Source organism: Blennius ocellaris, assembly GCF_963422515.1.
Source record: "Blennius ocellaris genome assembly, chromosome: 6".
NCBI classification, from domain to species: domain Eukaryota; kingdom Metazoa; phylum Chordata; class Actinopteri; order Blenniiformes; family Blenniidae; genus Blennius; species Blennius ocellaris.
The window spans coordinates 697993-724668 of NC_137655.1; the positions used below are offsets into that span (position 1 = coordinate 697993).

General features: G+C 57.1%; 1 protein-coding gene across 1 annotated transcript; it reads right to left on the reverse strand.

Moving 5' to 3' along the window:
* Window positions 1-432: 432 nt before the first annotated feature.
* rif1 (replication timing regulatory factor 1) lies at window positions 433-26158 on the reverse strand. Its single transcript, XM_080497924.1, is given in 35 exon segments — window positions 433-892; window positions 2843-2939; window positions 3009-3159; window positions 3582-3703; window positions 3966-4226; window positions 4339-6495; window positions 6497-7399; window positions 7660-7714; window positions 7783-7872; window positions 8583-8728; window positions 8846-8950; window positions 9037-9151; window positions 9629-9831; window positions 9919-10208; window positions 12514-12613; window positions 12705-12854; window positions 14616-14723; window positions 14801-14981; window positions 15801-15874; window positions 15945-16031; window positions 17148-17251; window positions 18514-18576; window positions 18731-18841; window positions 20431-20595; window positions 20729-20840; window positions 22203-22354; window positions 22427-22565; window positions 23371-23463; window positions 23561-23750; window positions 23855-23949; window positions 24023-24153; window positions 24226-24322; window positions 24408-24486; window positions 24729-24936; window positions 25814-26158. Coding segments are annotated over 34 exon segments (7362 nt in total). The 5' UTR covers window positions 24845-24936; window positions 25814-26158; the 3' UTR covers window positions 433-572.
* Between the last annotated feature and the right edge of the window lie 518 nt (window positions 26159-26676).

Below are 26676 nucleotides of genomic sequence, written 5' to 3' on the forward strand. Positions count from 1 at the left end.
AGTGTGTCATACCTCAGGTGACCAGAGGGGGCAGTGTGTCGTACCTCAGGTGACCAGAGGGGGCAGTGTCATACCTCATGTGACCAGAGGGGGCAGTGTGTCATACCTCAGGTGACCAGAGGGGGCAGTGTCGTACCTCAGGTGACCAGAGGGGGCAGTGTCATACCTCAGGTGACCAGAGGGGGCAGTGTCGTACCTCAGGTGACCAGAGGGGGCAGTACCTCAGGTGACCAGAGGGGGCAGTACATCAGGTGACCAGAGGGGGCAGTGTTGAGCAGTAAAGATTGGAGCTTTAAGAGTCAGTATTTTTTATTGAAGTATTTAAAACAAGACGAACTACGATTCAGGACAAAAATAAAAACTGACGTGAAGAAAACGACAACGATCGTTTGTAAACAGGCTAAAAAAAAAAAAAAAAAACCCGACGCAGGAGAAACGTCTGTACAAAGTTCGGTTTCCGTCGACGTAAGAAAAGTTCATGTGGAGCAGAACCGCTCCGACTGGGAGAGTCTAGAAGGAGACGAGTTCACATGGAGGGGCACAGGCCCCGCCCCCTCCGCTCCCCCGCCCCCTCAGCCCTCCGTGGGGGGGACCCGGGCCTCCAGCTCCACCACCACGCTCCTCATCAGGCCCCCCAGCAGCTGGTGGGCGTCGACCAGCTCCCGCGCCGAGCAGCGGCTCAGCTCCACTGCGCTCCTGCTGCTCAGCGCCCGCAGCTCCGACAGCAACGACGCCGCCGCCGCCGGGGCCTGGACCGCCGGGACCGCCGGGACCGCCGGGGCCTGGACCGCCGGGGCCACCGGGACCACCGGGGCCGGGGCCACCGGGGCCTGGACCACCGGCACCGCTGCCACCTCCTGCTGCTCGCCGCCGTCGTCCAGCAGCTCTGTGGCTGCAAGGAGACGACAAGTTTCATCTTTCATCCATCAAACAATGAAAAGTTTTCACTTGAAGCGTTGCCATGGAAACGGAGCCTAAAGAACTCCGGCCGGCCAGACGGCGTGGACGTAGAACACGTCGTCTTCCAGACCAGGGTTCTCCACCCTCGGGTGTTTCCTCCACATCCTCAGCTGAGTCGGGGGAAATGATCACATCTCACTTTTTGTTCTAAAAAACCTTTGTTCTCAGTGTGTTGCAGAGTAATCAAGTATAAATACTCTTCACCACTAGAGGGCAGTGTGTTGCAGAGTAATCAAGTATAAATACTCTTCACCACTAGAGGACAGTGTGTTGCAGAGTAATCAAGTATAAATACTCTTCACCACTAGAGGGCAGTGTGTTGCAGAGTAATCAAGTATAAATACTCTTCACCACTAGAGGGCAGTGTGTTGCAGAGTAATCAAGTATAAATACTCTTCACCACTAGAGGGCAGTGTGTTGCAGAGTAATCAAGTATAAATACTCTTCACCACTAGAGGACAGTGTGTTGCAGAGTAATCAAGTATAAATACTCTTCACCACTAGAGGGCAGTGTGTTGCAGAGTAATCAAGTATAAATACTCTTCACCACTAGAGGGCAGTGTGTTGCAGAGTAATCAAGTATAAATACTCTTCACCACTAGAGGACAGTGTGTTGCAGAGTAATCAAGTATAAATACTCTTCACCACTAGAGGACAGTGTGTTGCAGAGTAATCAAGTATAAATACTCTTCACCACTAGAGGGCAGTGTGTTGCAGAGTAATCAAGTATAAATACTCTTCACCACTAGAGGACAGTGTGTTGCAGAGTAATCCTGTATAAATACTCTTCACCACTAGAGGACAGTGTGTTGCAGAGTAATCAAGTATAAATACTCTTCACCACTAGAGGGCAGTGTGTTGCAGAGTAATCATGTATAAATACTCTTCACCACTAGAGGGCAGTGTGTTGCAGAGTAATCAAGTATAAATACTCTTCACCACTAGAGGGCAGTGTGTTGCAGAGTAATCAAGTATAAATACTCTTCACCACTAGAGGACAGTGTGTTGCAGAGTAATCAAGTATAAATACTCTTCACCACTAGAGGGCAGCACAGAACTTTGCAGGTGAAATGTAAAGTGACAGACGTCAGTGTGGTTCATCTCCACCTCCTGCTACCATCTTGTATCAAAGTACTGGAGGTGGAGGAGGAGGTGATGGAGGAGGAGGAGGAGGAGGAGGAGGAGGAGGAGGAGGAGGAGGAGGAGGAGGAGGAGGTGATGGTGGAGGAGGAGGAGGAGGAGGTGATGGTGGAGGAGGAGGAGGTGGAGGAGGAGGTGCCTCCAGAGTTTTCGAAAGAAAAAAGTGTGTCTCGGCTCAAAAGGTTAAAAACACTGAATCAGAAGACGTCGTCTTCTAGAGGACAGCAGGACGACGACGGAAAGTCAAACGATGGACGAAAGACAAAAGGTTTCTGGACGTTTCCATAGAAACCTGAAGGTCCCAGTGGGTCCTGGTTGGACCAGGTGGACAGTGAGGACAGCGAGGACAGTGACAGCAAGGACAGCAAGGACAGTGAGGACAGTGAGGACAGTGACAGCGAGGACAGTGAGGACAGTGACAGCAAGGACAGTGAGGACAGTGACAGCAAGGACAGTGAGGACAGTGACAGCGACAGTGAGGATAGTGACAGTGAGGACAGCAAGGACAGTGAGGACAGTGACAGTTAGGACAGCGAGGACAGCAAGGACAGTGAGGATAGTGACAGCGAGGACAGTGAGGACAGTGACAGTGAGGACAGCAAGGACAGTGACAGTGAGGACAGTGACAGTGAGGACAGTGACAGTGACAGTGAGGACAGTGACAGTGAGGACAGTGACAGTGAGGACAGTGACAGTGAGGACAGCAAGGACAGTGAGGACAGCGAGGACAGCGAGGACCCACCCAGAGCGTCTCCGAAGGTCTTGTCCTCCGTGTCCTCGGAGGTCATCCTCTCCGTCTCGTCGAAGCTCTTCAGCTCGTCTCCACCTCGTCCTTTCCTCTGAGGGACAAAGTCTTTGGTCAGACACCCGGAGCGTCCAGCGTCCAGGGCGTCGGTACGAGTCCCCACCTGCTGCTGGTAGGTCTGCAGGGCCTTCTTCACGTTGGACACCTTGGGGGACCGGACAGGAAGTGTCTTCACCTCGCTGGACGTCAGAGCACTGAGGTCCCCCACCGTCCTGATGTTCCTGGCCCGGACCAGCTGACCCAGACCCCGGGACCTGGGGGGGGGGGGGTGAGGAGGAGGAGGGGGGAGAGGAGTAGGGGTGAGGAGGAGGACGGGGGAGTGGTGGGTAAGAGGGGTGGGGGGAGGGGTGAGGAGGGGGAGTGGTGAGTGTTGAGGAGGAGGAGCAGGGGGAGGGGGGGAGGAGCAGGAGGGGGAGTGGTGAGTGTGGAGGAGGAGGAGCAGGGGGAGGGGGGGAGGAGCAGGAGGGGGAGTGGTGAGTGTGGAGGAGGAGGAGCAGGGGGAGGGGGGGAGGAGCAGGAGGGGGAGTGGTGAGGGTTGAGGAGGAGGGGTGAGGAGGAGGAGCAGGAGGAGGGGGGGAGGAGCAGGAGGGGGAGTGGTGAGTGTTGAGGAGGAGGAGGGGTGAGGAGGAGGAGCAGGAGGAAGAGGGGGGGGGGTGGGCGGTGACGCCCTGCTCACCACATGTTGGAGGAGATGTGAGGAAGCACCGCCTCCACGGGGGCGGAGCATCCGACCAGCGGGGGGTAGAGGCAGTGTCTGGAGAGGGGGAGGGGGAGGGGCTCCTGGCTCATCTCCGAGATCTGCAGGGCACATCTGGATTAAACCTCTGGACGAACACCTCAATCCCGCCGTACCGCGTTTCCACGGCAACGGTCAAGCGTAAACACAGAATTTCTTGTTGACACGTCGTCATGGAAACGGAGCGTCTTCACGCTGGCCGCCTGAGCGTTTGGGACCAACAGGTCGGAGACGCAGACGAGGGTTCGGACGTTCGCCGGTTCGATTCCCGCAGGCGACGGGGTCGTGGACGAGTGGGGAACCCGAGCGGTTCCAGGTACGTACCAGACACTTCTTGGAGCTCTTGGCGCCGGGGCTGTGCAGAGTCCTGGGACTGAAGACCAGCAGGCCCTTGGTCGGCGTGGTGACGAGCTGGAGGACAAGCAGAGGCGTCAGGGAGGAAACGTCGACACTATGGGTCTCTGGGGGGGTTCTGCTGACCTTGGTTCTCCGGGGCGAGCTGGTTCTGACGGCCGGGCTGCGCCGGTCGATGTCGTCGGCGGTTTCCTGGCGCTGGATCGGGTTGGCGAAAGAGACTCGCCTGGACTGGAGGACAGAGTTGGACAGAGTTGGACAGAGTCTATAACGACGGCGGTAAACGTTAGAACTGTTCCGTACTGCGCAGTGGAACCGGGGCTCTAGAACACCGGTCACCCACCTTGACGAGCGGCGACGGACTTTCGTCCTCCAGCTGTCTCTTCTGGTTCTTCTTCAGGATGCTGGTGGACGGCGATGCCGAAGGAGACCAGGTCCCCCTGGTCCGGCCCCCGCTGGGACTCTGGCCCAGCTCCCAGGCCGCCACGGCCTCCTGGTCCTTCTGCTTGGGCGGAGAACCCTGGAGGTTCTCACCACAGGCGTCCCCAGGTGCAGCCTGGGGGTTCCAGCCCAGGTCTTCTTGGTTGGAACTTGTTGGGTCGTTCAGACGAGTCTCCGTCTTCAGGTCCGGCTGGTTCTCCGGTCCAGAGAAGACTTCGTCCTCAGCGGGGGCCTTGGACCGGTCCTCATCCTCCTCGTCCTCCTGGACTCTGGTTCTCTCTGGATCCGTCTCCTTTTCCTCTGCAGCCTCGGTTCCAGGACCTTCAGCTTCTGCCTCGGCGACCGTCGTCTCCATCGCATCGTCAGGCGGTGGAGGTGAATCCAGCACCGGTGAACGTTCCTCCGGCGGTGGAGAAGGTTCCTCAGGCGGTGGGGGAGGTTCCTCAGGCGATGGAAAAGGTTCCTCAGGGGTTGTAGGACGTTCCTCAGGGGTTGTAGGACGTTCTTCAGGGGTTGTAGGACGTTCTTCAGGGGGCGGAGGACGTTCTTCAGGGGGCGGAGGACGTTCCTCAGGGGGCGGAGGACGTTCCTCAGGGGGCGGAGGACGTTCCTCAGGGGTTGTAGGACGTTCCTCAGGGGTTGTAGGACATTCTTCAGGGGTTGTAGGACGTTGTTCAGGCGGTGGAGGAGGTTCCTCAGGTGCTGAATGTTTCTCAGCTGCTGAAGGTTCCTCGGGCGCTGAAGGTTCCTCGGGCGCTGAACGTTCCTCGGGCGCTGAACGTTTCTCAGCTACTGAACGTTCCTCAGGCACTGAACGTTCCTCAGATGGTGCTGAAGGTTCCGCAGGTGCTGAACGTTCCTCAGGTGCTGCTGAACGTTCCTCAGGTGCTGCTGAACGTTCCTCAGGTGGTGCTGAAGGCTCCTCAGGTGGTGCTGAACGTTCCTCAGGTGCTGCTGAAGGCTCCTCAGATGGTGCTGAACGTTCCTCAGGTGCTGCTGAAGGCTCCTCAGATGGTGCTGAACGTTCCTCAGGTGCTGCTGAAGGCTCCTCAGATGGTGCTGAACGTTCCTCAGGTGCTGCTGAACGTTCCTCAGGTGCTGAACGTTCCTCGGGCTCTGAAGGTTCCTCAGCCGCTACATTCAGAGTCCCTTCCGGTTCTCCGGAGGCTGCAGACTCTTCTTGTTCTCCCGGAGACGTCTTGCCGCTCGCCGCCGAGTCTCTCCGCTCGGCCAATTGATCGCTAAGCTTTTTAGACTCGTCTTGGTTTGGAGAACCCGTCTGCGGCGCCGCCTCCAGTCGGGACTCCTCCTCGGCGCCACGCGGACCCTGGAGAGCCTCCAGGTCCGGTACGTCTCCGGTGGTCGAGAGGACTTCTGCATCTTGGCTCTGAGTGTTTTGAGACGCGTCCTCGTCGTCAGTCGTCTCCTTGGACGCCACGGTCTGCAGCGAGGCCCGAGACCTCCGCCCTTTCTTCTTCAGAGGAACCGAGGGATCTAGACTGGCCTTCAAAGGTGGAGCCGAGTTCCTCCTCGTGCTCCGTCCTGCACTCTGGACCTCCGCCTGCGAATTCGACCTGGTCTGTCGTTTTGGAGAATCCTTGCTTTGCCCTTCTGTTGCCTCGGGAGTCGCCTTGCTCCTCTTGGACCTACGTTGCGACTGGCTCTCAGAAGACGGTGTGAGAACGTCGGAACCCTGTCGGTTCGGGGTTTCCTCCGGACTCCGTCCTGCCTGTGTGTCGTCCATCGAGCTCGTTGAAGGACGGGTCACCTGCACGACCGGCTCGGACTCCTGGGACAGTTTACCGGAGGGCGTGGCAGCTTGTGAGTCCCTTCTGGACTCGTCCCCGTCCTTTCCGGTCCCTTTAGCCGGTTCCGACTCTTGTTTCAGCGCTTTGGCCGGACGGCTGCGCCTCCGAGACGACTGACTGTCGTTCTCCGTCTGACTGGACTCCAGGACACCGGAGCTTCTACGTTTACGATCCGGGCTACTGAGGAAGTCCTCCGAGCTGCTGAACAGCTTGACCCTCTTGCGCGTCTTCCCCTGGGAGGTGGTCTGGCCGGACCGCCACTCGTCCCCCTTGGACCTGGTCCGGATGGTGCGGCTCATCTCCTCGGCGGCCTGCTGGCTCCGGGTGCTTCGGCGGCTCTGGACAGAATCGACTGGGAGTTCTTCCGGAGATTTCCTCTTTTTGAACTGGGGGACCTTGGCGGCGTGCTGGTCCGGGTCGGCCCCGGGGACCAGGTGTGGGACCTGGGGGCGTCCCGGCGCCCCCCGCGTCAGAGGACGACTCGGCCGTGGACGATTGGGAATCGTCCGGTGACGAGTCGGCGTCCTCGACCACGGACGTGGCCTTCAGACGGTCCGTTCCGTCTTCGGTCTGCGTATCGGGGACGACGTCCTCGTCCTCGGCGCCGCCGTCCTCGTCCTCGCCGCCGCCGTCCTCGTCCTCGCCGCCGGAAAGCCTCGCCATCAGCTTCACCGGCTCCGTTTGGTCCAGAGACTCTTTGGGCCGTCGGGGGGACTCGGGGAGGTCGTGAGCAGAACGGCGGGAACTCGTCGTCTGGCCCGATCGGGCGACGGGAAGCGAGGTCTCCGACGTGGACGACACCTCGGAGGGGGAGGCCTTGCCAGACCCTACGGGGGTTTTGGAGACTTTCATCAGGGGGCCGGTGAAGGACGACACGGCGCCGGGGCTGCCGGACTTTCCCTCGCGGTACGTCTCCAGGGTGATGAACGACTGACGGCGACTGTTGAGTTTGGGCGGGGTGTCCGACACCACGTCCGACGAGGCGGACACGTCGGGACCGGCATCGTCTCCGGACTCCACCGCCGTCGTCTCGTCGGTCCCAGGACCCTCGGGGACGACCGGCTGCTTCTGGCACTCTGGTGTCCGTCTCGTCTCGTCTTCAGTCTCTCCTGGGACGACTGCAGAGACTTCCTGTACTTGTAGAACCTGGAGAACCTGAAATAAACCAGCGAGTCTGTCATTCAACAAACTTGTGGAACAACCGAGCTGGAACCGATAAAGTATTCCAGTCAGTCTCACAACGTAGGGCAGGAGACCTGGAAGTACCGGGACGTCGGGACTCGTGTCCTTCTGGGTTCTCTGTCGTATTAATAAGTACTTGGTATTTGCAAGTGGCCGAAGGTTAGTACTCGTAGTATTATCGACAAGTAGCACGAAGGCCGTTGAGGGACGAGGGACGAGGGACGCGTCCTTACCTGTGCAGCCGAGTCTCCGGCAGCAGCGCCGGGTTGTCCCGTTGGCGGCTTGTCCCTGTGGAGGACAAGACCATGACACCACTGTGTGTGTGTGTGTGTGTGTGTGTGTGTGTGTGTACGTACAGAGAGTCCTCCTGGCTCTGGGAGTACTGGGAGAAGACCGTGGTGTCCAGGGAGGCGTCCAGGTTGTTGTACATGGCCGGGATGTCCACTCTGTGGACGGCACGAACCGGGGTTTTACAATGTCCTCACTCTGGGACCATCGTTAAAGAAAAACCCGTTTTCACTTCTAAAACCGCCAGAAACATCTGGTCCAGGTGAACCAGGTTCCTGGTCCAGGTGAACCAGGTTCCTGGTGTGGACGACAGACCCGAAACATCTGGTCCAGGTGAACCAGGTTCCTGGTCCAGGTGAACCAGGTTCCTGGTGTGGACGACAGACCAGAAACATCTGGTCCAGGTGAACCAGGTTCCTGGTCCAGGTGAACCAGGTTCCTGGTCCAGGTGAACCAGGTTCCTGGTGTGGACGACGGACCAGAAACATCTGGTTCCGGTGAACCAGGTTCCTGGTGTGGACGACAGACCAGAAACATCTGGTCCAGGTGAACCAGGTTCCTGGTCCAGGTGAACCAGGTTCCTGGTGTGGACGACGGACCAGAAACATCTGGTTCCGGTGAACCAGGTTCCTGGTGTGGACGACAGACCAGAAACATCTGGTCCAGGTGAACCAGGTTCCTGGTCCAGGTGAACCAGGTCCCTGGTGTGGACGACAGACCAGAAACATCTGGTCCAGGTGAACCAGGTTCCTGGTGTGGACGACGGACCAGAAACATCTGGTCCAGGTGAACCAGGTCCCTGGTGTGGACGACAGACCAGAAACATCTGGTCCAGGTGAACCCGGTCCCTGGTGTGGACGGTACCAACCTCTTGGTCCTCTTCACCTCCTTCTGGTGCTCCGTCAGGACTCGCTCCTTGGCCTCCGGGGGGATGAACACGAAGTCCACGGAGGCCTCGTCCTCCAGGACGTCTCTGCGGGGGGGCGGCTTCAGGGACCCGAAGTCCAGTTTGGTCTGAGGGAGGGGGGCGAACAGCCGGGTCAGAACAAGAACAGCCGAGTCACAAGACCAACAGCCGGGTTGGGGGTCTGGTTGGTACTCAGACTGGTTGGGGATCTGGATGGTACTCACAGAGACTGGTTTGGGGGTCTGGGGGGTCTTGGGGGTCTGCAGACTGGCCCCTGGCGAGGCGACGGTGAAGCCACTGAGTTTGGTGTCCAGCTGGGACGAGTCGCTCTGAGGACAGAGGAGAAGAGTCCAGGTCAGGAAGGGGGGGGGCGTCTCGGGGACGCCTCCGGGGTCCAGACCACCAAGAGACTCACCGAGTCCAGCCGGTCCAGCTGGGGGGGCACGTGGTCCAGCTGGGGGGGCACGTGGTCCACCTGGAAGCCGGGCAGGATGATGGGAGTGTTCTGCTTCACCTGCAGGAGGACGGGTCTGCGGACAGGAAGCAGCTAGCTCAGTTAGCTGGACGCTATCAAGCTAGCCTCTCGGGGATAAACACAACAGATGGAGATCTGCACAACTCGTGATGTCACACATAGGCTCCGCCCACAAAGGAGAAGGATTCCCCCCGACTTCCTCGGCTGGAGACTCAAAATTCAACACACACACACACACACACACACACACACACACACACACACACACACACACACACACACACACACACACACACACACACACACACACACACACACTACTTGAAGTAGCACTTGTTTGTATTACTTTTATATATAAGATGTATTGTTCATTTTCACACGTTTGGAATTGTTTACCGTTTTGTATTGTTTATCTGCACGACCTTAAATAACAAAATAAAATAAATAAATACAAAAAAACCCAAAAAACAAATCAAATAAACCCAAACAATAAAATGCTGACTCAGCGCCCTGGCGGCGGGCCGAGGCGTACCGGAGCTGGTCGGGGTAGGACAGGTCCAGGCTGTTGGCGAAGGTGGCGTTCCAGAACTGCGCGGCGCCGGCGCGGATCTGCTTGTTCCGGTGAGGCAGCGTGGCGGCGAGCAGCGGCGAGAGCAAGGCCAGCAGCTCCGAGTCGTAGGGCAGAGCGGCGCGGCCCTGCAGGGAGCCCAGCACCTCCGCCAGGAGCTTCTCCAGCTGCGGGGGAGGGGGAGGGGGCGGAGCTTGTTAGCCAGCGCTTCAGACGCAGCGTCACAGAGAGCGTGCTCCACGGGGACCGCCCACCTTGGCCTGGATGTCGCCGGCGTCTCCGCCGCCGTCCCGCCGCTCGCCGTACAGACGGGCGAGCGGCGGCACCAGGAGGCCCAGCGCCTCGCGCAAGGCGTCCGCCAGGGCGAGGCCGCCGAAGAGCGCCGACAGGACGGCGAGCAGCGGCGTGGCGGCGGCGGCGTGGCAGGACGGGGCGGCGGCGTCCAGGTACACCTGGAGGCAGCGGCGCAGCAGCGACAGGAAGCTGGACAGGTTCCCCAGGGCCCGGCTCCTCCGCCGCAGCCAGCCCACCGGAGTGCGAGGAGCTGCAGGAGAGACGGGTCAGGACCGGCAGGGCCGCGCAGACGGGGGACCACCGACGTACCGATACCGGTGGCTACTGGCCGATACCAGGACCAACCTGTAACTACTGGCCGATACCAGGACCAACCTGTAACTACGGGCCGATACCAGGACCAACCTGTACCTACTGGCCGATACCAGGACCAACCTGTACCTACTGGCCGATACCAGGACCAACCTGTAACTACTGGCCGATACCAGGACCAACCTGTAACTACTGGCCGATACCAGGACCAACATGTAACTACTGGCCGATACCAGGACCAACATGTAACTACTGGCCGATACCAGGACCAACATGTAACTACTGGCCGATACCAGGACCAACCTGTAACTACTGGCCGATACCAGGACCAACCTGTAACTACTGGCCGATACCAGGACCAACCTGTAACTACTGGCCGATACCAGGACCAACCTGTAACTACTGGCCGATACCAGGACCAACATGTAACTACTGGCCGATACCAGGACCAACATGTAACTACTGGCCGATACCAGGACCAACCTGTAACTACTGGCCGATACCAGGACCAACCTGCAACTACTGGCCGATACCAGGACCAACCTGTAACTACTGGCCGATACCAGGACCAACCTGTAACTACTGGCCGATACCAGGACCAACATGTAACTACTGGCCGATACCAGGACCAACATGTAACTACTGGCCGATACCAGGACCAACCTGTAACTACTGGCCGATACCAGGACCAACCTGTAACTACTGGCCGATACCAGGACCAACCTGCAACTACTGGCCGATACCAGGACCAACCTGTAACTACTGGCCGATACCAGGACCAACCTGCAACTACTGGCCGATACCAGGACCAACCTGTAGCTACTGGCCGATACCAGGACCAACCTGCAACTACTGGCCGATACCAGGACCAACCTGTAACTACTGGCCGATACCAGGACCAACCTGTAACTACTGGCCGATACCAGGACCAACATGTAACTACTGGCCGATACCAGGACCAACCTGTAACTACTGGCCGATACCAGGACCAACCTGTAACTACTGGCCGATACCAGGACCAACCTGTAACTACTGGCCGATACCAGGACCAACCTGTAACTACTGGCCGATACCAGGACCAACCTGTAACTACTGGCCGATACCAGGACCAACCTGCAACTACTGGCCGATACCAGGACCAACCTGCAACTACTGGCCGATACCAGGACCAACCTGTAACTACTGGCCGATACCAGGGCCAACCTGTAACTACTGGCCGATACCAGGACCAACCTGCAACTACTGGCCGATACCAGGACCAACCTGCAACTACTGGCCGATACCAGGACCAACCTGCAACTACTGGCCGATACCAGGACCAACCTGTAACTACTGGCCGATACCAGGACCAACATGTAACTACTGGCCGATACCAGGACCAACCTGTAACTACTGGCCGATACCAGGACCAACCTGTAACTACTGGCCGATACCAGGACCAACCTGCAACTACTGGCCGATACCAGGACCAACCTGCAACTACTGGCCGATACCAGGACCAACCTGTAACTACTGGCCGATACCAGGACCAACCTGCAACTACTGGCCGATACCAGGACCAACCTGCAACTACTGGCCGATACCAGGACCAACCTGTAACTACTGGCCGATACCAGGACCAACCTGCAACTACTGGCCGATACCAGGACCAACCTGCAACTACTGGCCGATACCAGGACCAACCTGTAACTACTGGCCGATACCAGGACCAACCTGTAACTACTGGCCGATACCAGGACCAACATGTAACTACTGGCCGATACCAGGACCAACATGTAACTACTGGCCGATACCAGTACCTACTGGCCGATACCAGGACCAACCTGTAACTACTGGCCGATACCAGGACCAACCTGTAACTACTGGCCGATACCAGGACCAACATGTAACTACTGGCCGATACCAGGACCAACATGTAACTACTGGCCGATACCAGTACCTACTGGCCGATACCAGGACCAACCTGTAACTACTGGCCGATACCAGGACCAACCTGTAACTACTGGCCGATACCAGGACCAACCTGTAACTACTGGCCGATACCAGTACTAACAGTTACCAGTCAAACCAGAGTACTGTTACGACTCACAGACAAGTGTTTCCTATACAAGCGCAATGTTTATTTAAACCTGGTGGGCGTGGCTTATGCTCAACAGCCTGGTGGGCGGGGCTTATGTTCACAGTTACTGGTATCGGTGATGGTATCGGTGCATCCGTCGGGAAAAGGGAAAAGCAGGTCTTACACTTGAGCTTGTGCTGGACGTGCGGCGAGTAGGGAGAGAAGTCCACGCAGTCCACCATGACCTGCAGCATGGCGGCCACGGCGCCCGCCGTGGACGGAACCTGCAGAGACGCCAACGGCACCGTGAGTCTCCGTCCCCCCGCCGCACGGTACGGCGAGGACGTGGCGACCTCCGACCTCCCCCGTACTCACGCTGAGAGCGTCCTCGCCCACCCCCGCCGCCATCTTGGCGCTCAGCTCCTCGCAGCAGATGTTCTCCTCCGCCGTGACCACGAGGGCGGAGCAGCGCGAGAACACCCGGTACAACCTGGACCAGGAGGCCAGCAACACCTTCTGGGACGCCTGGACACCACGCAGGGGTCAGGGGTCAGCACAATGTTCAGGGGTCAGAGGTCAGCACAATGTTCAGGGGTCAGCACAATATTCAGAGGTCAGGGGTCAGCACAATGTTCAGGGGTCAGAGGTCAGCACAATGTTCAGGGGTCAGAGGTCAGCACAATGTTCAGGGGTCAGAGGTCAGCACAATATTCTGAGGTCAGCACAATGTTCAGGGGTCAGAGGTCAGCACAATATTCTGAGGTCAGCACAATGTTCAGAGGTCAGCACAATGTTCAGAGGTCAGGGGTCAGCACAATGTTCAGAGGTCAGCACAATGTTCAGAGGTCAGCACAATGTTCAGGGGTCAGCACAATGTTCAGGGGTCAGCACAATGTTCAGGGGTCAGCACAATGTTCAGGGGTCAGAGGTCAGCACAATGTTCAGAGGTCAGCACAGGGGTCAGAGGTCAGCACAATGTTCAGGGGTCAGAGGTGAGCACAATGTTCAGAGGTGAGCACAATGTTCAGAGGTCAGGGGTCAGCACAATGTTCAGAGGTCAGCACAATGTTCAGGGGTCAGCACAATGTTCAGGGGTCAGAGGTCAGCACAATGTTCAGAGGTCAGCACAATGTTCAGGGGTCAGCACAATGTTCAGGGGTCAGAGGTCAGCACAATGTTCAGGGGTCAGAGGTGAGCACAATGTTCAGAGGTCAGCACAATGTTCAGGGGTCAGCACAATGTTCAGGGGTCAGCACAATGTTCAGAGGTCAGCACAATGTTCAGGGGTCAGCACAATGTTCAGAGGTCAGCACAATGTTCAGAGGTCAGCACAATGTTCAGGGGTCAGCACAATGTTCAGGGGTCAGAGGTCAGCACAATGTTCAGGGGTCAGAGGTGAGCACAATGTTCAGAGGTGAGCACAATGTTCAGGGGTCAGCACAATGTTCAGAGGTCAGCACAATGTTCAGGGGTCAGCACAATGTTCAGGGGTCAGAGGTCAGCACAATGTTCAGAGGTCAGCACAATGTTCAGGGGTCAGCACAATGTTCAGGGGTCAGAGGTCAGCACAATGTTCAGGGGTCAGAGGTGAGCACAATGTTCAGAGGTGAGCACAATGTTCAGAGGTCAGGGGTCAGCACAATGTTCAGAGGTCAGCACAATGTTCAGAGGTCAGCACAATGTTCAGAGGTCAGCACAATGTTCAGGGGTCAGCACAATGTTCAGAGGTCAGCACAATGTTCAGGGGTCAGCACAATGTTCAGGGGTCAGAGGTCAGCACAATGTTCAGAGGTCAGCACAATGTTCAGGGGTCAGCACAATGTTCAGGGGTCAGAGGTCAGCACAATGTTCAGGGGTCAGAGGTGAGCACAATGTTCAGAGGTCAGCACAATGTTCAGGGGTCAGAGGTGAGCACAATGTTCAGGGGTCAGCACAATGTTCAGGGGTCAGAGGTCAGCACAATGTTCAGGGGTCAGAGGTGAGCACAATGTTCAGAGGTGAGCACAATGTTCAGAGGTCAGGGGTCAGCACAATGTTCAGAGGTCAGGGGTCAGCACAATGTTCAGGGGTCAGAGGTGAGCACAATGTTCAGAGGTGAGGGGTCAGCACAATGTTCAGAGGTCAGCACAATGTTCAGAGGTCAGCACAATGTTCAGAGGTCAGGGGTCAGCACAATGTTCAGAGGTCAGCACAATGTTCAGAGGTCAGGGGTCAGCACAATGCGGTCAGAGGTCAGCACAATGTTCAGGGGTCAGGGGTCAGAGGTCAGGTGAAGGATGAACCGACCTGCGTCAGCGGCGCCCCCTGGAGGAGCTGCGTCACGGGGAACATGAGCGCCGAGTGCAGGGCGCTGAAGTTGTGCTCCAGAACGTCGCCTTGGTTCACCTCGTTGGACTGGAGGGAGAACGTCAGAGGAGAACGTCAGAGGACCAGGCAGAGGAGAACCGGGCGAGAGGGGGCGGAGCCTCTACCTGAGTGACGGTGTCGGTCAGCGGCACCACCACGGCGCCCCACATCCTGCACAGCACCTCCTTGTCCTGCAGCCGGGAGGCGCTGCGGCTCAACGCCGACAACGACGCCTCGGCAAACACCAGAGGAGAGGCGGGGCCAGAGAGACCACAGCCAATCAGGGACTGGAGGAGGGGCAGGAACCTGAGGGCAGAGAGGGGCGGGGTTATGGTGAGGAGGAGGAGGAGGGGGAGGAGGAAGAGGAGCAGGAGGAAGGGAGGAGGAGGAGCAGGAGGTGGAAGAGGAAGGGAGGAGGAGGTGGAGGAGGAGGGGGAGGAGGAAGAGGAAGGGAGGAGGAGGAGCGGGGTTATGGTGAGGAGGAGGAGCAGGAGGTGGAAGAGGAAGGGAGGAGGAGGTGGAGGAGGAGGGGGAGGAGGAAGAGGAAGGGAGGAGGAGGAGCAGGAGGAAGAGGAAGGGAGGAGGAGGAGGAGGAGAAGGAAGAGGAGGAGCAGGAGGAGGAGGAATAAGAGGGCAGAGAGGGGTGGGGTTATGGTGAGGAGGAGGAGCAGGATGAATAAGAGGAGGAGGAATAAGAGGAAGGGAGGAGGAGGAGCAGGAAGAGGAGGAGCAGAAGGGCAGAGAGGGGCGGGGTTATGGTGAGGAGGAGGAGGAGGGGGAGGAAGGGAGGAGGAGGAGCAGGAAGAGGAGCAGGAGGAGCAGCAGGAGGAGGAGCAGCAGGAGGAGGAGCAGGATGAATAAGAGGAGGAGGAATAAGAGGAAGGGAGGAGGAGGAGCAGGAAGAGGAGGAGCAGAAGGGCGGAGAGGGGTGGGGTTATGGTGAGGAAGAGGAGGAGCAGAAGGGCAGAGAGGGGCGGGGTTATGGTGAGGAGGAGGAGGAATAAGAGGAAGGGAGGAGGAGGAGCAGGAAGAGGAGCAGGAGGAGGAGCAGGAAGAGGAGCAGGAGGAGCAGGAAGAGGAGCAGGAGGAGCAGGAAGAGGAGGAGGAGCAGCAGGAGGAGCAGACCTGTCGTGGAGGACGAAGGAGGACAGCAGGCTGCTGTCACACAGCAGCAGGAGGACGAAGAGCGCCGGCGTCCCCTGAGGAGGACAACACACCGTCACACCTTCTCTCTGCGTCTCCATGGAGACGAGCCGCCGACTGACTCACGTTCAACACGTCCATCTTCCCGACCTGGTAGGAGGCGGAGCCAAGGACCCTGGGGGGGAGGAGCTTCACCGTGACCTCCAGCAGAGCCTGGGGGGCCGGAGGAGACGGCCATGTTGGATTACCGTGGTCAAAACCAGAAACACTACTGGAAACCTGAACCGGGGGGGTAAAGTACTGGGGGGGTAAAGTACTGGGGGGGGGGGGTAAAGTACTGGAGGGGTAAAGTACTGGGGGGGTAAAGTACTGGGGGGGGGGGGTAAAGTACTGGAGGGGTAAAGTACTGGGGGGGTAAAGTACTGGGGGGGGGTAAAGTACTGGAGGGGTAAAGTACTGGGGGGGTAAAGTACTGGGGGGGGTAAAGTACTGGAGGGGTAAAGTACTGGGGGGGTAAAGTACTGGGGGGGTAAAGTACTGGGGGGTAAAGTACTGGGGGGGTAAAGTACTGGGGGGTAAAGTACTGGGGTGTAAAGTACTGGGGGGATAAAGTACTGGGGGGGTAAAGTACTGGGGGGGTAAAGTACCGGGGGCGTAAAGTACTGGGGGGGTAAAGTACCGGGGGTGTAAAGTACTGGGGGGGTAAAGTACCGGGGGCGTAAAGTACCGGGGGTGTAAAGTACCGGGGGGGTAAAGTACCGGGGGGGTAAAGTACTGGGGGGGTAAAGTACTGGAGGGGTAAAGTACCGGGGGTGTAAAGTACCGGGGGGGTAAAGTACTGGATGGGTAAAGTACTGGGGGTGTAAAGTACTGGGGGTGTAAAGTACCGGGGGGGTAAAGTACTGGGGGGGTAAAGTACTGGAGGGGTAAAGTACCGGGGGGGTAAAGTACCGGGGGGGTAAAGTACCGGGGGGGTAAAGTACCGGAGGGGTAAAGTACCGGGGGTGTAAAGTACCGGGGGGGTAAAGTACTGGGGGGGTAAAGTACTGGAGGGGTAAAGTACCGGGGGTGTAAAGTACCGGGGGGGTAAAGTACTGGAGGGGTAAAGTACTGGGGGGGTAAAGTACTGGAGGGGTAAAGTACCGGGGGGGTAAAGTACTGGGGGGGTAAAGTACCGGGTTAAGTAGATTTTCTGATCAATTCCAATAGTAAATAGTTTCATATCTCGCTGCTTGAGGCTCGGTTTCCATGACAACGGAGGTCGACCGGCGCCCCCGGTGGCCAAACAGCAACTACGTTTCCACAGACTTGCCGGTGGGTTTTTCTCACCATCACTTTGTCTGCAGGCAGACGCTCCGAGGTCACCACGCTCTGCAGAGCCTGCAGGCTCAGGGTGAGGGCCTCACTGCCCTGACGCTCCTTCTTACTGCCCCCTGCTGGACACAACACGCCATCACTGCAATGCTTTACATGGGGGGGGGGGGGCGGCAGGAGCGGGAGGAGGAGCAGGAGAGGGAAGAGGAGGAGCAGGAGGAGGATCATCATCGGGGGGTTCCCCCTCAGAGTGTATTTCTCCTCTCACAGCGAGCAGACCACCAGGGGGGGTGGGGGGGTTAGGACCCCCCCCTCCCCCACAGAGTCTGGACGCTCAGACTTAAACTGATGACAGTGTGAGTGGTTCTGGTGGGGGAGGGGGGGCGGGGTCTCACGGGCCCCCCTCCTGTGGGGACGGAGCCCAGAACCAATGGGGGTGCTCTGTGTGGGGCTGCGAGGGGGGGGCCCACAGCTGGAAGAGCCCCCCCCACACCGAGCAGCCGCCACAGTCGGGCGAGGAGGACACTCAGGACGCGTCCGTCTCTTTAAAGGCGTCGTCAGCAGACGTCCCGCGTCTCAACGTGGACGTCCCACAATCACAACTCCGTTTGAGAGACGAGAAATTTAATTTGTTCAAACCAGCATCGCCCACCAGGGGGCGCACAGAATGGGGGTGGGGGTCAAAACAGGTTTAGCGCTACGTTTATACAAGAGGTTAGCCTCTAGCGGCTAGCCACGAGCTTTCAGCCTCTAGCGGCTAGCCACGAGCTTTCAGCCTCTAGCGGCTAGCCACGAGCTTTCAGCCTGTAGCGGCGAGCCACGAGCTTTCAGCCTCTAGCGGCTAGCCACGAGCTTTCAGCCTGTAGCGGCTAGCCACGAGCTTTCAGCCTGTAGCGGCGAGCCACGAGCTTTCAGCCTGTAGCGGCGAGCCACGAGCTTTCAGCTTGTAGCGGCTAGCCACGAGCTTTCAGCCTGTAGCGGCTAGCCAAGAGCTTTCAGCCTGTAGCGGCGAGCCACGAGCTTTCAGCCTCTAGCGGCTAGCCACGAGCTTTCAGCCTCTAGCGGCTAGCCACGAGCTTTCAGCCTCTAGCGGCTAGCCACGAGCTTTCAGCCTCTAGCGGCTAGCCACGAGCTTTCAGCCTGTAGCGGCGAGCCACGAGCTTTCAGCCTCTAGCGGCTAGCCACGAGCTTTCAGCCTGTAGCGGCGAGCCACGAGCTTTCAGCCTGTAGCGGCGAGCCACGAGCTTTCAGCCTGTAGCGGCCTGGTGATAAACGTTAAAGAATGGGTTTGAGGAGTTCCGGGGGACGGAGACGTGAGGACGGCGGCCGACGGCTCCTTGAAGACGACGTTGGGCTCAAACAGGCGGATGAAGAAACTCACCGGACTCGATGGTCAGGGTGACGTAGCGCAGCAGAGCCGTCCAGACGGCCGCCAGCAGAGACTCTGGGAGAGAAGAGAGGTTCAGACGTCACAGACCCAACGAGGAGCGCCGTGAAGGGGGCGGAGCTCCGGCCCCCGACTGAGCACGAGGCCCGGGAGCTAGCGAAACAGACGTAGTACATCCGCCAGGGAGGCGGAGCCCCGTCGCCACGGTTACCTGACGCTTCTTTCCCCACGCTGCTGAAGCCGTCGCGGACGCTGGAGATGAGAACCGCCGCGTGTTTGGTGAAGGACGACGCTCCGGAGAGCAGCGGGTGGCTCAGCGGCTCTGGAGGGAGGAGAGGTGCATCATGGGAAAGTCGGGTTGGTGAGACGGAGCCACAGCTAGCATTAGCTTTGAGAGGAGGCAGGCGGGATTATCAGGAGCTGCCGTTATAGAGCATCTTCCTCCTCTAACACCAGATTCTAGAGCATCTTCCTCCTCTAATCCAGATTATAGAGCATCTTCCTCCTCTAATCCAGATTATAGAGCATGTTCCTCCCCTAACACCAGATTATAGAGCATCTTCCTCCTCTAGTCCTGGTTCTAGAGCATGTTCCTCCTCTAACCAGGTTCTAGAGCATCTTCCTCCTCCAACACCAGATTCTAGAGCATCTTCCTCCTCTAACCAGGTTCTAGAGCATCTTCCTCCTCTAACCAGGTTCTAGAGCATCTTCCTCCTCTAACAGATTATAGAGCATATTCCTCCTCTAACAGATTATAGAGCATCTTCCTCCTCTAACCAGGTTCTAGAGCATCTTCCTCCTCTAACAGATTATAGAGCATCTTCCTCCTCTAACAGATTCTAGAGCATCTTCCTCCTCTAACAGATTCTAGAGCATCTTCCTCCTCTAACCAGGTTCTAGAGCATCTTCCTCCTCTAACCAGGTTCTAGAGCATCTTCCTCCTCTAACAGATTATAGAGCATCTTCCTCCTCTAACAGATTATAGAGCATCTTCCTCCTCTAACAGATTCTAGAGCATCTTCCTCCTCTAACAGATTCTAGAGCATCTTCCTCCTCTAACCAGGTTCTAGAGCATGTTCCTCCTCTAACAGATTATAGAGCATGTTCCTCCTCTAACAGATTATAGAGCATGTTCCTCCTCTAACAGATTATAGAGCATGTTCCTCCTCTAACAGATTATAGAGCATGTTCCTCCTCTAACAGATTATAGAGCATGTTCCTCCTCTAACAGATTATAGAGCATGTTCCTCCTCTAACAGATTATAGAGCATGTTCCTCCTCTAACAGATTCTAGAGCATCTTCCTCCTCTAACAGATTCTAGAGCATCTTCCTCCTCTAACAGATTCTAGAGCATCTTCCTCCTCTAACCAGGTTCTAGAGCATGTTCCTCCTCTAACCAGGTTCTAGAGCATCTTCCTCCTCTAACAGATTATAGAGCATGTTCCTCCTCTAACCAGGTTCTAGAGCATCTTCCTCCTCTAACAGATTATAGAGCATCTTCCTCCTCTAACAGATTCTAGAGCATCTTCCTCCTCTAACAGATTCTAGAGCATCTTCCTCCTCTAACCAGGTTCTAGAGCATCTTCCTCCTCTAACCAGGTTCTAGAGCATCTTCCTCCTCTAACCAGGTTCTAGAGCATCTTCCTCCTCTACCCAGGTTCTAGAGCATCTTCCTCCTCTACCCAGGTTCTAGAGCATGTTCCTCCTCTAACAGATTATAGAGCTTCTTCCTCCTCTAACAGATTATAGAGCATGTTCCTCCTCTAACAGATTATAGAGCATGTTCCTCCTCTAACAGATTATAGAGCATGTTCCTCCTCTAACAGGTTATAGAGCATGTTCCTCCTCTACCCAGGCTGTAGAGCATGTTCCTCCTCTACCCAGGTTGTAGAGCATGTTCCAGGACTCACCCAGACTCAGGCTCAGCTGGCTCCTAGCCGCCGTGGCCGCGGCTTCAGGACCCAGGAAGTAGTGCAGCAGCATCTCCAGGCCCAGCAGCTGTATGGAGGGGAAGCTGGCGGCCTGGAGGCTGGAGTTCAGACTGATCCAGGCCCCGCTGGCCGGGCTGCCGAAGCCTGCGCACACACACACACACACACACACACACACACACACACACACACACACACACACACACACACACACACAGTTACAAATGGCAGCTCATGTGCGTGTGAGGGTTAGCATTAGCGTTAGCGTTCCACCCACCCGACTTGGGGGTTCCCGGCGCCGCGGCCCCGTTGGACACGGAGCTTCTGGACGGGGTGACGGACGGCGAGGCGTCCAACCCGAAGCTGCACTGCAGCAGAGGCAGCGACACCTGGAGGCACGGCGACAGAGTCAGCGACCACCACGTCGTCGTGGCAACGCAGCACCGTCACCACCACGTCGTCGTGGCAACGCAGCACCGTCACCACCACGGCGTCGTGGCAACGCAGCACCGTCACCACAACGGCGTCGTGGCCACGCAGCACCGTCACCACAACGGCGTCGTGGCAACGCAGCACCGTCACCACCACGGCGTCGTGGCAACGCAGCACCGTCACCACAACGGCGTCGTGGCAACGCAGCACCGTCACCACCACGGCGTCGTGGCAACGCAGCACCGTCACCACAACGGCGTCGTGGCAACGCAGCACCGTCACCACAACGGCGTCGTGGCCACGCAGCACCGTCACCACCACGGCGTCGTGGCCACGCAGCACCGTCACCACAACGGCGTCGTGGCAACGCAGCACCGTCACCACAACGGCGTCGTGGCAACGCAGCACCGTCACCACCACGGCGTCGTGGCAACGCAGCACCGTCACCACCACGGCGTCGTGGCAACGCAGCACCGTCACCACCACGGCGTCGTGGCAACGATGATGACGACATGCAGGAACTACATCACACCTGAGTCCTCAGGGGTCGAACCAGCAACTCTCTGATTCAACCTGCTGCTCTAACTACGCTACAGGAAGTCAGACTTTTAACTCTTCCACCTCCGTCAGCCTCCATCACCACCTGGACTACATTACATTGATACTTATATTAGATCATATATCTCATATGGCATATTGCATGTACATATACATATATTTATACATGTGCAAGTACACTATTACTATTATATTATTATTACTGATATATATATATAGTTATGGTTATTGCTACCATATTGTTATTGTTATATTATTGCTACCATTACTAGTAGTACTATACACGAGTATTATACACTAATACACATTGTTATGATGTGTATTATTGTTATTATATAATTCCTACTTCTAATGGCTCTGCCACTGCACCTTACTATTTATTATCTTGCTTTTATCTCGTCTTATTTCTAAGTGCCCATGTTCCGTTCTGTGTTTTACTTTATGTCTTATACACAGATATGTTTATATTTTACTTTTATTTCTATTCTGTTGTATTTTATAATATTCGTATGTACCAGATTGCTGCAACAAAACAATTTCCCTTCTGGGATGAATAAAGTCATTATCTATCTGACAGTGAACTGAGAGGTGTGTGTGTGTGTGTGTGTGTGTGTGTGTGTGTGTGTGTGTGTGTGTGTGTGTGTGTGTGTGTGTGTGTGTGTGTGTGTGTGTGTGTGTGTGTGTGTGTGTGTGTGTGTGTGTGTGTGTGTGTGTGTGTGTGTGTGTGTGTGTGTGTGTGTGTGTGTGTGTGTGTGTCTCACCAGCTCGAAGTTGGAGGCCAGGTTGGGTCCGAGCTGCACCACCAGGTACCACCACACCTCCACCTTGGTGAGCAGCAGGGCTTCGGTCCGGACGTGGATGGAGGAGAGCGGCTGCATGAGGAGCTTCATGCGCTTGGCGCTGCACAGGATGTCTGCAGGAGGAGGAGGAGCTTAGCAACAGGGGGGGAGGAGCCTCAGCGTGGGCGGGGCCGGCCGGGCCTCACCTGGGTTGAGGGCGAAGTTGTCGATGAGGCTCTTCCAGGCGATGAAGGCGATCTTCTTCACGCTGGCAGACGAGCTGCGGAAGCCCAGTTCCTCCAGGTGCAGCAGGGAGTTGATGAAGGGGCCGCCGCGGTGCAGCAGCTGGACAGGGAGGGGACCACACTCAGGACGCGTCCGCCAGCAGACGTCCCTCGTCTCAACGTGGACGTTCCACAATCAGAAACTCAACCCAGCATCGCCCACCAGGGGGCGCACGGAACGGGGGGTGGTCAAAACAGGCCCCTGGCAGGTTTAGCGCTACATTTATACAAGTGGTTAGCCCCTAGCGGCTAGCCTCGAGCTTTCAGCCCCTAGCGGCTAGCCTCGAGCTTTCAGCCCCTAGCGGCTAGCCTCGAGCTTTCAGCCCCTAGCGGCTAGCCACGAGCTTTCAGCCCCTAGCGGCTAGCCTCGAGCTTTCAGCCCCTAGCGGCTAGCCACGAGCTTTCAGCCCCTAGCGGCTAGCCACGAGCTTTCAGCCCCTAGCGGATAGCCACGAGCTTTCAGCCCCTAGCGGCTAGGCTCGAGCTTTCAGCCCCTAGCGGCTAGCCTCGAGCTTTCAGCCCCTAGCGGCTAGCCTCGAGCTTTCAGCCCCTAGCGGATAGCCAGGAGCTTTTAGCCTCTAGCGGCTAACCACTAGGTTTTAGCCCCTAGCGGATAGCCTCGAGCTTTCAGCCCCTAGCGGATAGCCAGGAGCTTTTAGCCTCTAGCGGCTAGCCACTAGGTTTTAGCCTCTAGCGGCTAGCCACTAGCTTTTAGCCTCTAGCGGCTAGCCACTAGCTTTTAGCCTCTAGCGGCCTGGTGATAAACGTTAAAGAATGGGTTTGAGGAGTTTCAGTGCACGGAGACGTGAGGACAGGAGATATGGGGTAGAGGGCGGGGTTATGGTAGGGGGCGTGTCCCGTCTTACCTTCCCCAGCAGCTTGATGAACAGCGGCCACAGCTTCAGCACGTTGGCTTCGTTCTTCGCCATGAAGAGTTTCTGCAGCTCCGGGATCAGTTTCTGTCGACGAGCGGGGGAGGGAGGAGTTAGCGTCGGGGGGGGGGGGGGGGGGGGGTTAGCGTCGGGGGGGGGGCGAGAGACGCCACACCACACTCACCGTGGACATCATGGGCTCGATGACGGCGGCCACCTCCGCCTGCTTCTGCAGGAGCAGCGGCATGCCCATCTCCAGGGCCGCCGCCGCGCGCAGCCGCACCTTGGAGGCGGAGTGTACGACCAGCGGGACGACCAGCCTTGCCCACCGCACGGCGCCGTCGGCCATCGGCGAGGGCACCTGCTCCAGGAGCCTGGGGGGGCGGAGAGACGGCGAGGGGGAGCGGTGAGCGCCGCGTCACGGTTGGCGAGGTCCGAACCGACCTTACGTGCGGCGCGGCGACGCGTCACGTCTTACCTGATGATGACGTTGAGCGCTTCGTGCTCCATGATGACCGACTGGACGTCGTCCCGCACCCACACGCACTCCACGCTCGCCAAGATGGCCGACACCTGAGAGGGGAGACCGCCCGGGATCAGCGCCGTGCCGCACACATCCGGCCGAAACGCCGTCGGGTCGACTCACCTGCCGGGCGACCGCGGCGGCGGGGAAGCTCTGCTTGGAGATTACCCACAATGCCCGGGTGCAGGTGTTCTTGTCGGTGGATTTCATCACCAGCGAGCAAAGTGCCGACAGGATCTCCACCGTGAAGCTCTCTGCAAAAACACACAGGCGTCAGCTCGCCGGGAGGCTCCGCCCCTCCACCCCGTGTGGGAAAACAAACTCACCCGAGAGTCTGGCGGCGACGTGGGCGTGGTAGACGCAGAAACCCAGGGCCTGCAGGGCGGCCTGGCTCAGCTCGGGGCTGGAGCTGCTGATGTGACCCTGGAGGACAGAGACCACGTCAGGAGGTGGGGGTGGGGGGTGGAGGGTGGAGGGTGGAGGAGGGGGGGGGGGGGTCAGGACTCACCAGGATGGAATTGCCGAGAAGAGCAAAGTGCTTCTCCACCGCCGGCAGGAACTGGCGGCCTTCATCTCCACTGATCCGGCTGCAGAGGAAGAGGAGGAGGAAGATGAAGAGGAAGAGGAAGAGGGAGATGAAGAGGAAGAGGGAGAGGAAGAGGAAGAAGAGGGAGAAGAAGAGGGAGAGGAAGAGGAGGGAGAGAGAGAGAGGAAGAGGAAGAGGGAGGAGAGGTAGGAAGAGGATGATGAAGAGGGAGAGGATGAAGAAGAGGAAGATGAAGAGTGACCGTCTGGCCCCCCTCCCCCGAGGCGCCCCCCCTGAGCTCACCTGGCGATGGTCAGGTAGGCGTCTGTCTGCTCCGCCTGGCCGGCGCCGCCGTCCTCCAGCGTCTCCAGCAGCGGCAGGAGGCCGGAGGCCCCCGGGGGCCCCGCCGTCGCCATCATTATCGCTCGCCTCCCCGACGGCGCTGGTCAGGGAGGAGGAGGAGGAGGAGGAGGAGGAGGAGGAGGAGCTCGTCCTCAACGCTCAGCCTCACCTGGGAAGGAAGAGATGAAGGTGAAAGGGGAGGAGCCTCTGAACACCTGGAGCTTCTTCTTCTTTACTTATTGACATCGAGGCACTTCAAAGACATGAAGGCTGAAGATGATGAATCGTCTTTGATCTTTGACACAAGGGAAAAGTGAGATTATTGCAATAAACTCGTCAACTGAAGAAACTGTATTAAGCTTCTAAACAAAAACCACAGCCGTTTCAAACACGTTTATAAATCTATTCTCATTTATGTCTCATCTATTGTCTTCACTTCTATTCTGCCTTGTTCTCCTGATCTCATCTGGCTGTTCTTGTTCCATTCCAACATTCCCTGATTCCCTGCCGAGTTCTGATTGAAGACTTTATTTATTGACACAAAGGTAAACAAGAAGCTACACATGAATCCTCTTAAGGATAAATAGTTGTCGAACCTAAAAGAAAACAAACAAAGAAACTTGGTTTCAAATAGAAATAAATAATTTATAATGTGAGAACATGTAGAAAAGTGGATTAATAATTTTACACTAAATGGACAGAAATGCTGGCGGTGACGAGGTGTGCAGATCAAACGGGATTAAAACCAACATCGTGCTCGAAACATGAGTTATTCTGGGATTATTTACGGACGAGGCGGATTATTTTGGTCCACATGAAGCGGGCAGGAGAGACAACCGAGGACGACCCGGACCGGAGAAACCTCCCCGGCCCACAGCCACCTAAAGCCCCCCCCCACCGGGCCGAAGCGCCCCCCAGGAACCAAAGAGCCCGGGAAACAAGCCCGGCTCATTAAACAGTGAGCACCATGCTAACGCGAGCTAGCTTGGAGTTAGCCTCCGCCAGCACAGCTTCTCCGGCTCCGCCACCCCGCCGCCCCGCCTCACCTGTCGGGACACCCCGCAGCCGGTCCCCGGGAGGGAGCGGGGGGGTCGAGGCTCCTCCGCAGCGGCTCCGTGGAGGCAGAGACCCGGCAGGGGCTCCTCGCAGCGTCCCTCCCCCCCCCCCACCGGCAGCTCCTCCGCAGCCTGGCCGCTCTCCGCTCGCTTCACACGGGACACGGAAACACCATCCAACCCGGCGGGGCTGCGCGCGTCTCCTCGGCTCGCTTCGCCCCGGGGGCTCGGTGGGGCTCGGTGCGGCTCGGTGCAGCTCGGCTGGAGCCTCCGGACGTCGCTTCGCTCCTCTCTGCCCCGCTCCTCGGCTCTTCTCTCCCGCTGGCGGCTCCTCCGCTGCCCGAGCTTCTCCCCGCGAAATCTGCCCGCGCCAAACTGCACGCCGACGTACGAAATTACCTCTGACCCCGTGACGTCACGACGGGCACCGCCCACTTTTCTCCTTATATGGGAAACATTGATCTCTCTCTCTATCTGTCTATCATTTATCTATCTATCTATCATTTATCTATCTATCTATCATCCATCTATCTATCATTTATATATCTATATATACACACATATGAGAGACTTAAGTCTTAATATATTCTATTTACTGTATTTCTTTTGTTAAATGTAATTAAAATGTTCAGCAGCTGTTTGACACTAAAGTGGCTATTTTTCTTTTCTTTTCTATTCTATTTATCATTAATATTCAAATTTCTCCTCTGAAAACAAAACGCCAATTTTAGAACATGAGAACAAAACAACATGCCTTAAATAATTGCTCTTGTTAAATATTACTATTGTTTATCCTGATGCTGCTGTTCAACCATGACGGTCATCTTATACAGTGGAATAATATAAAATACATC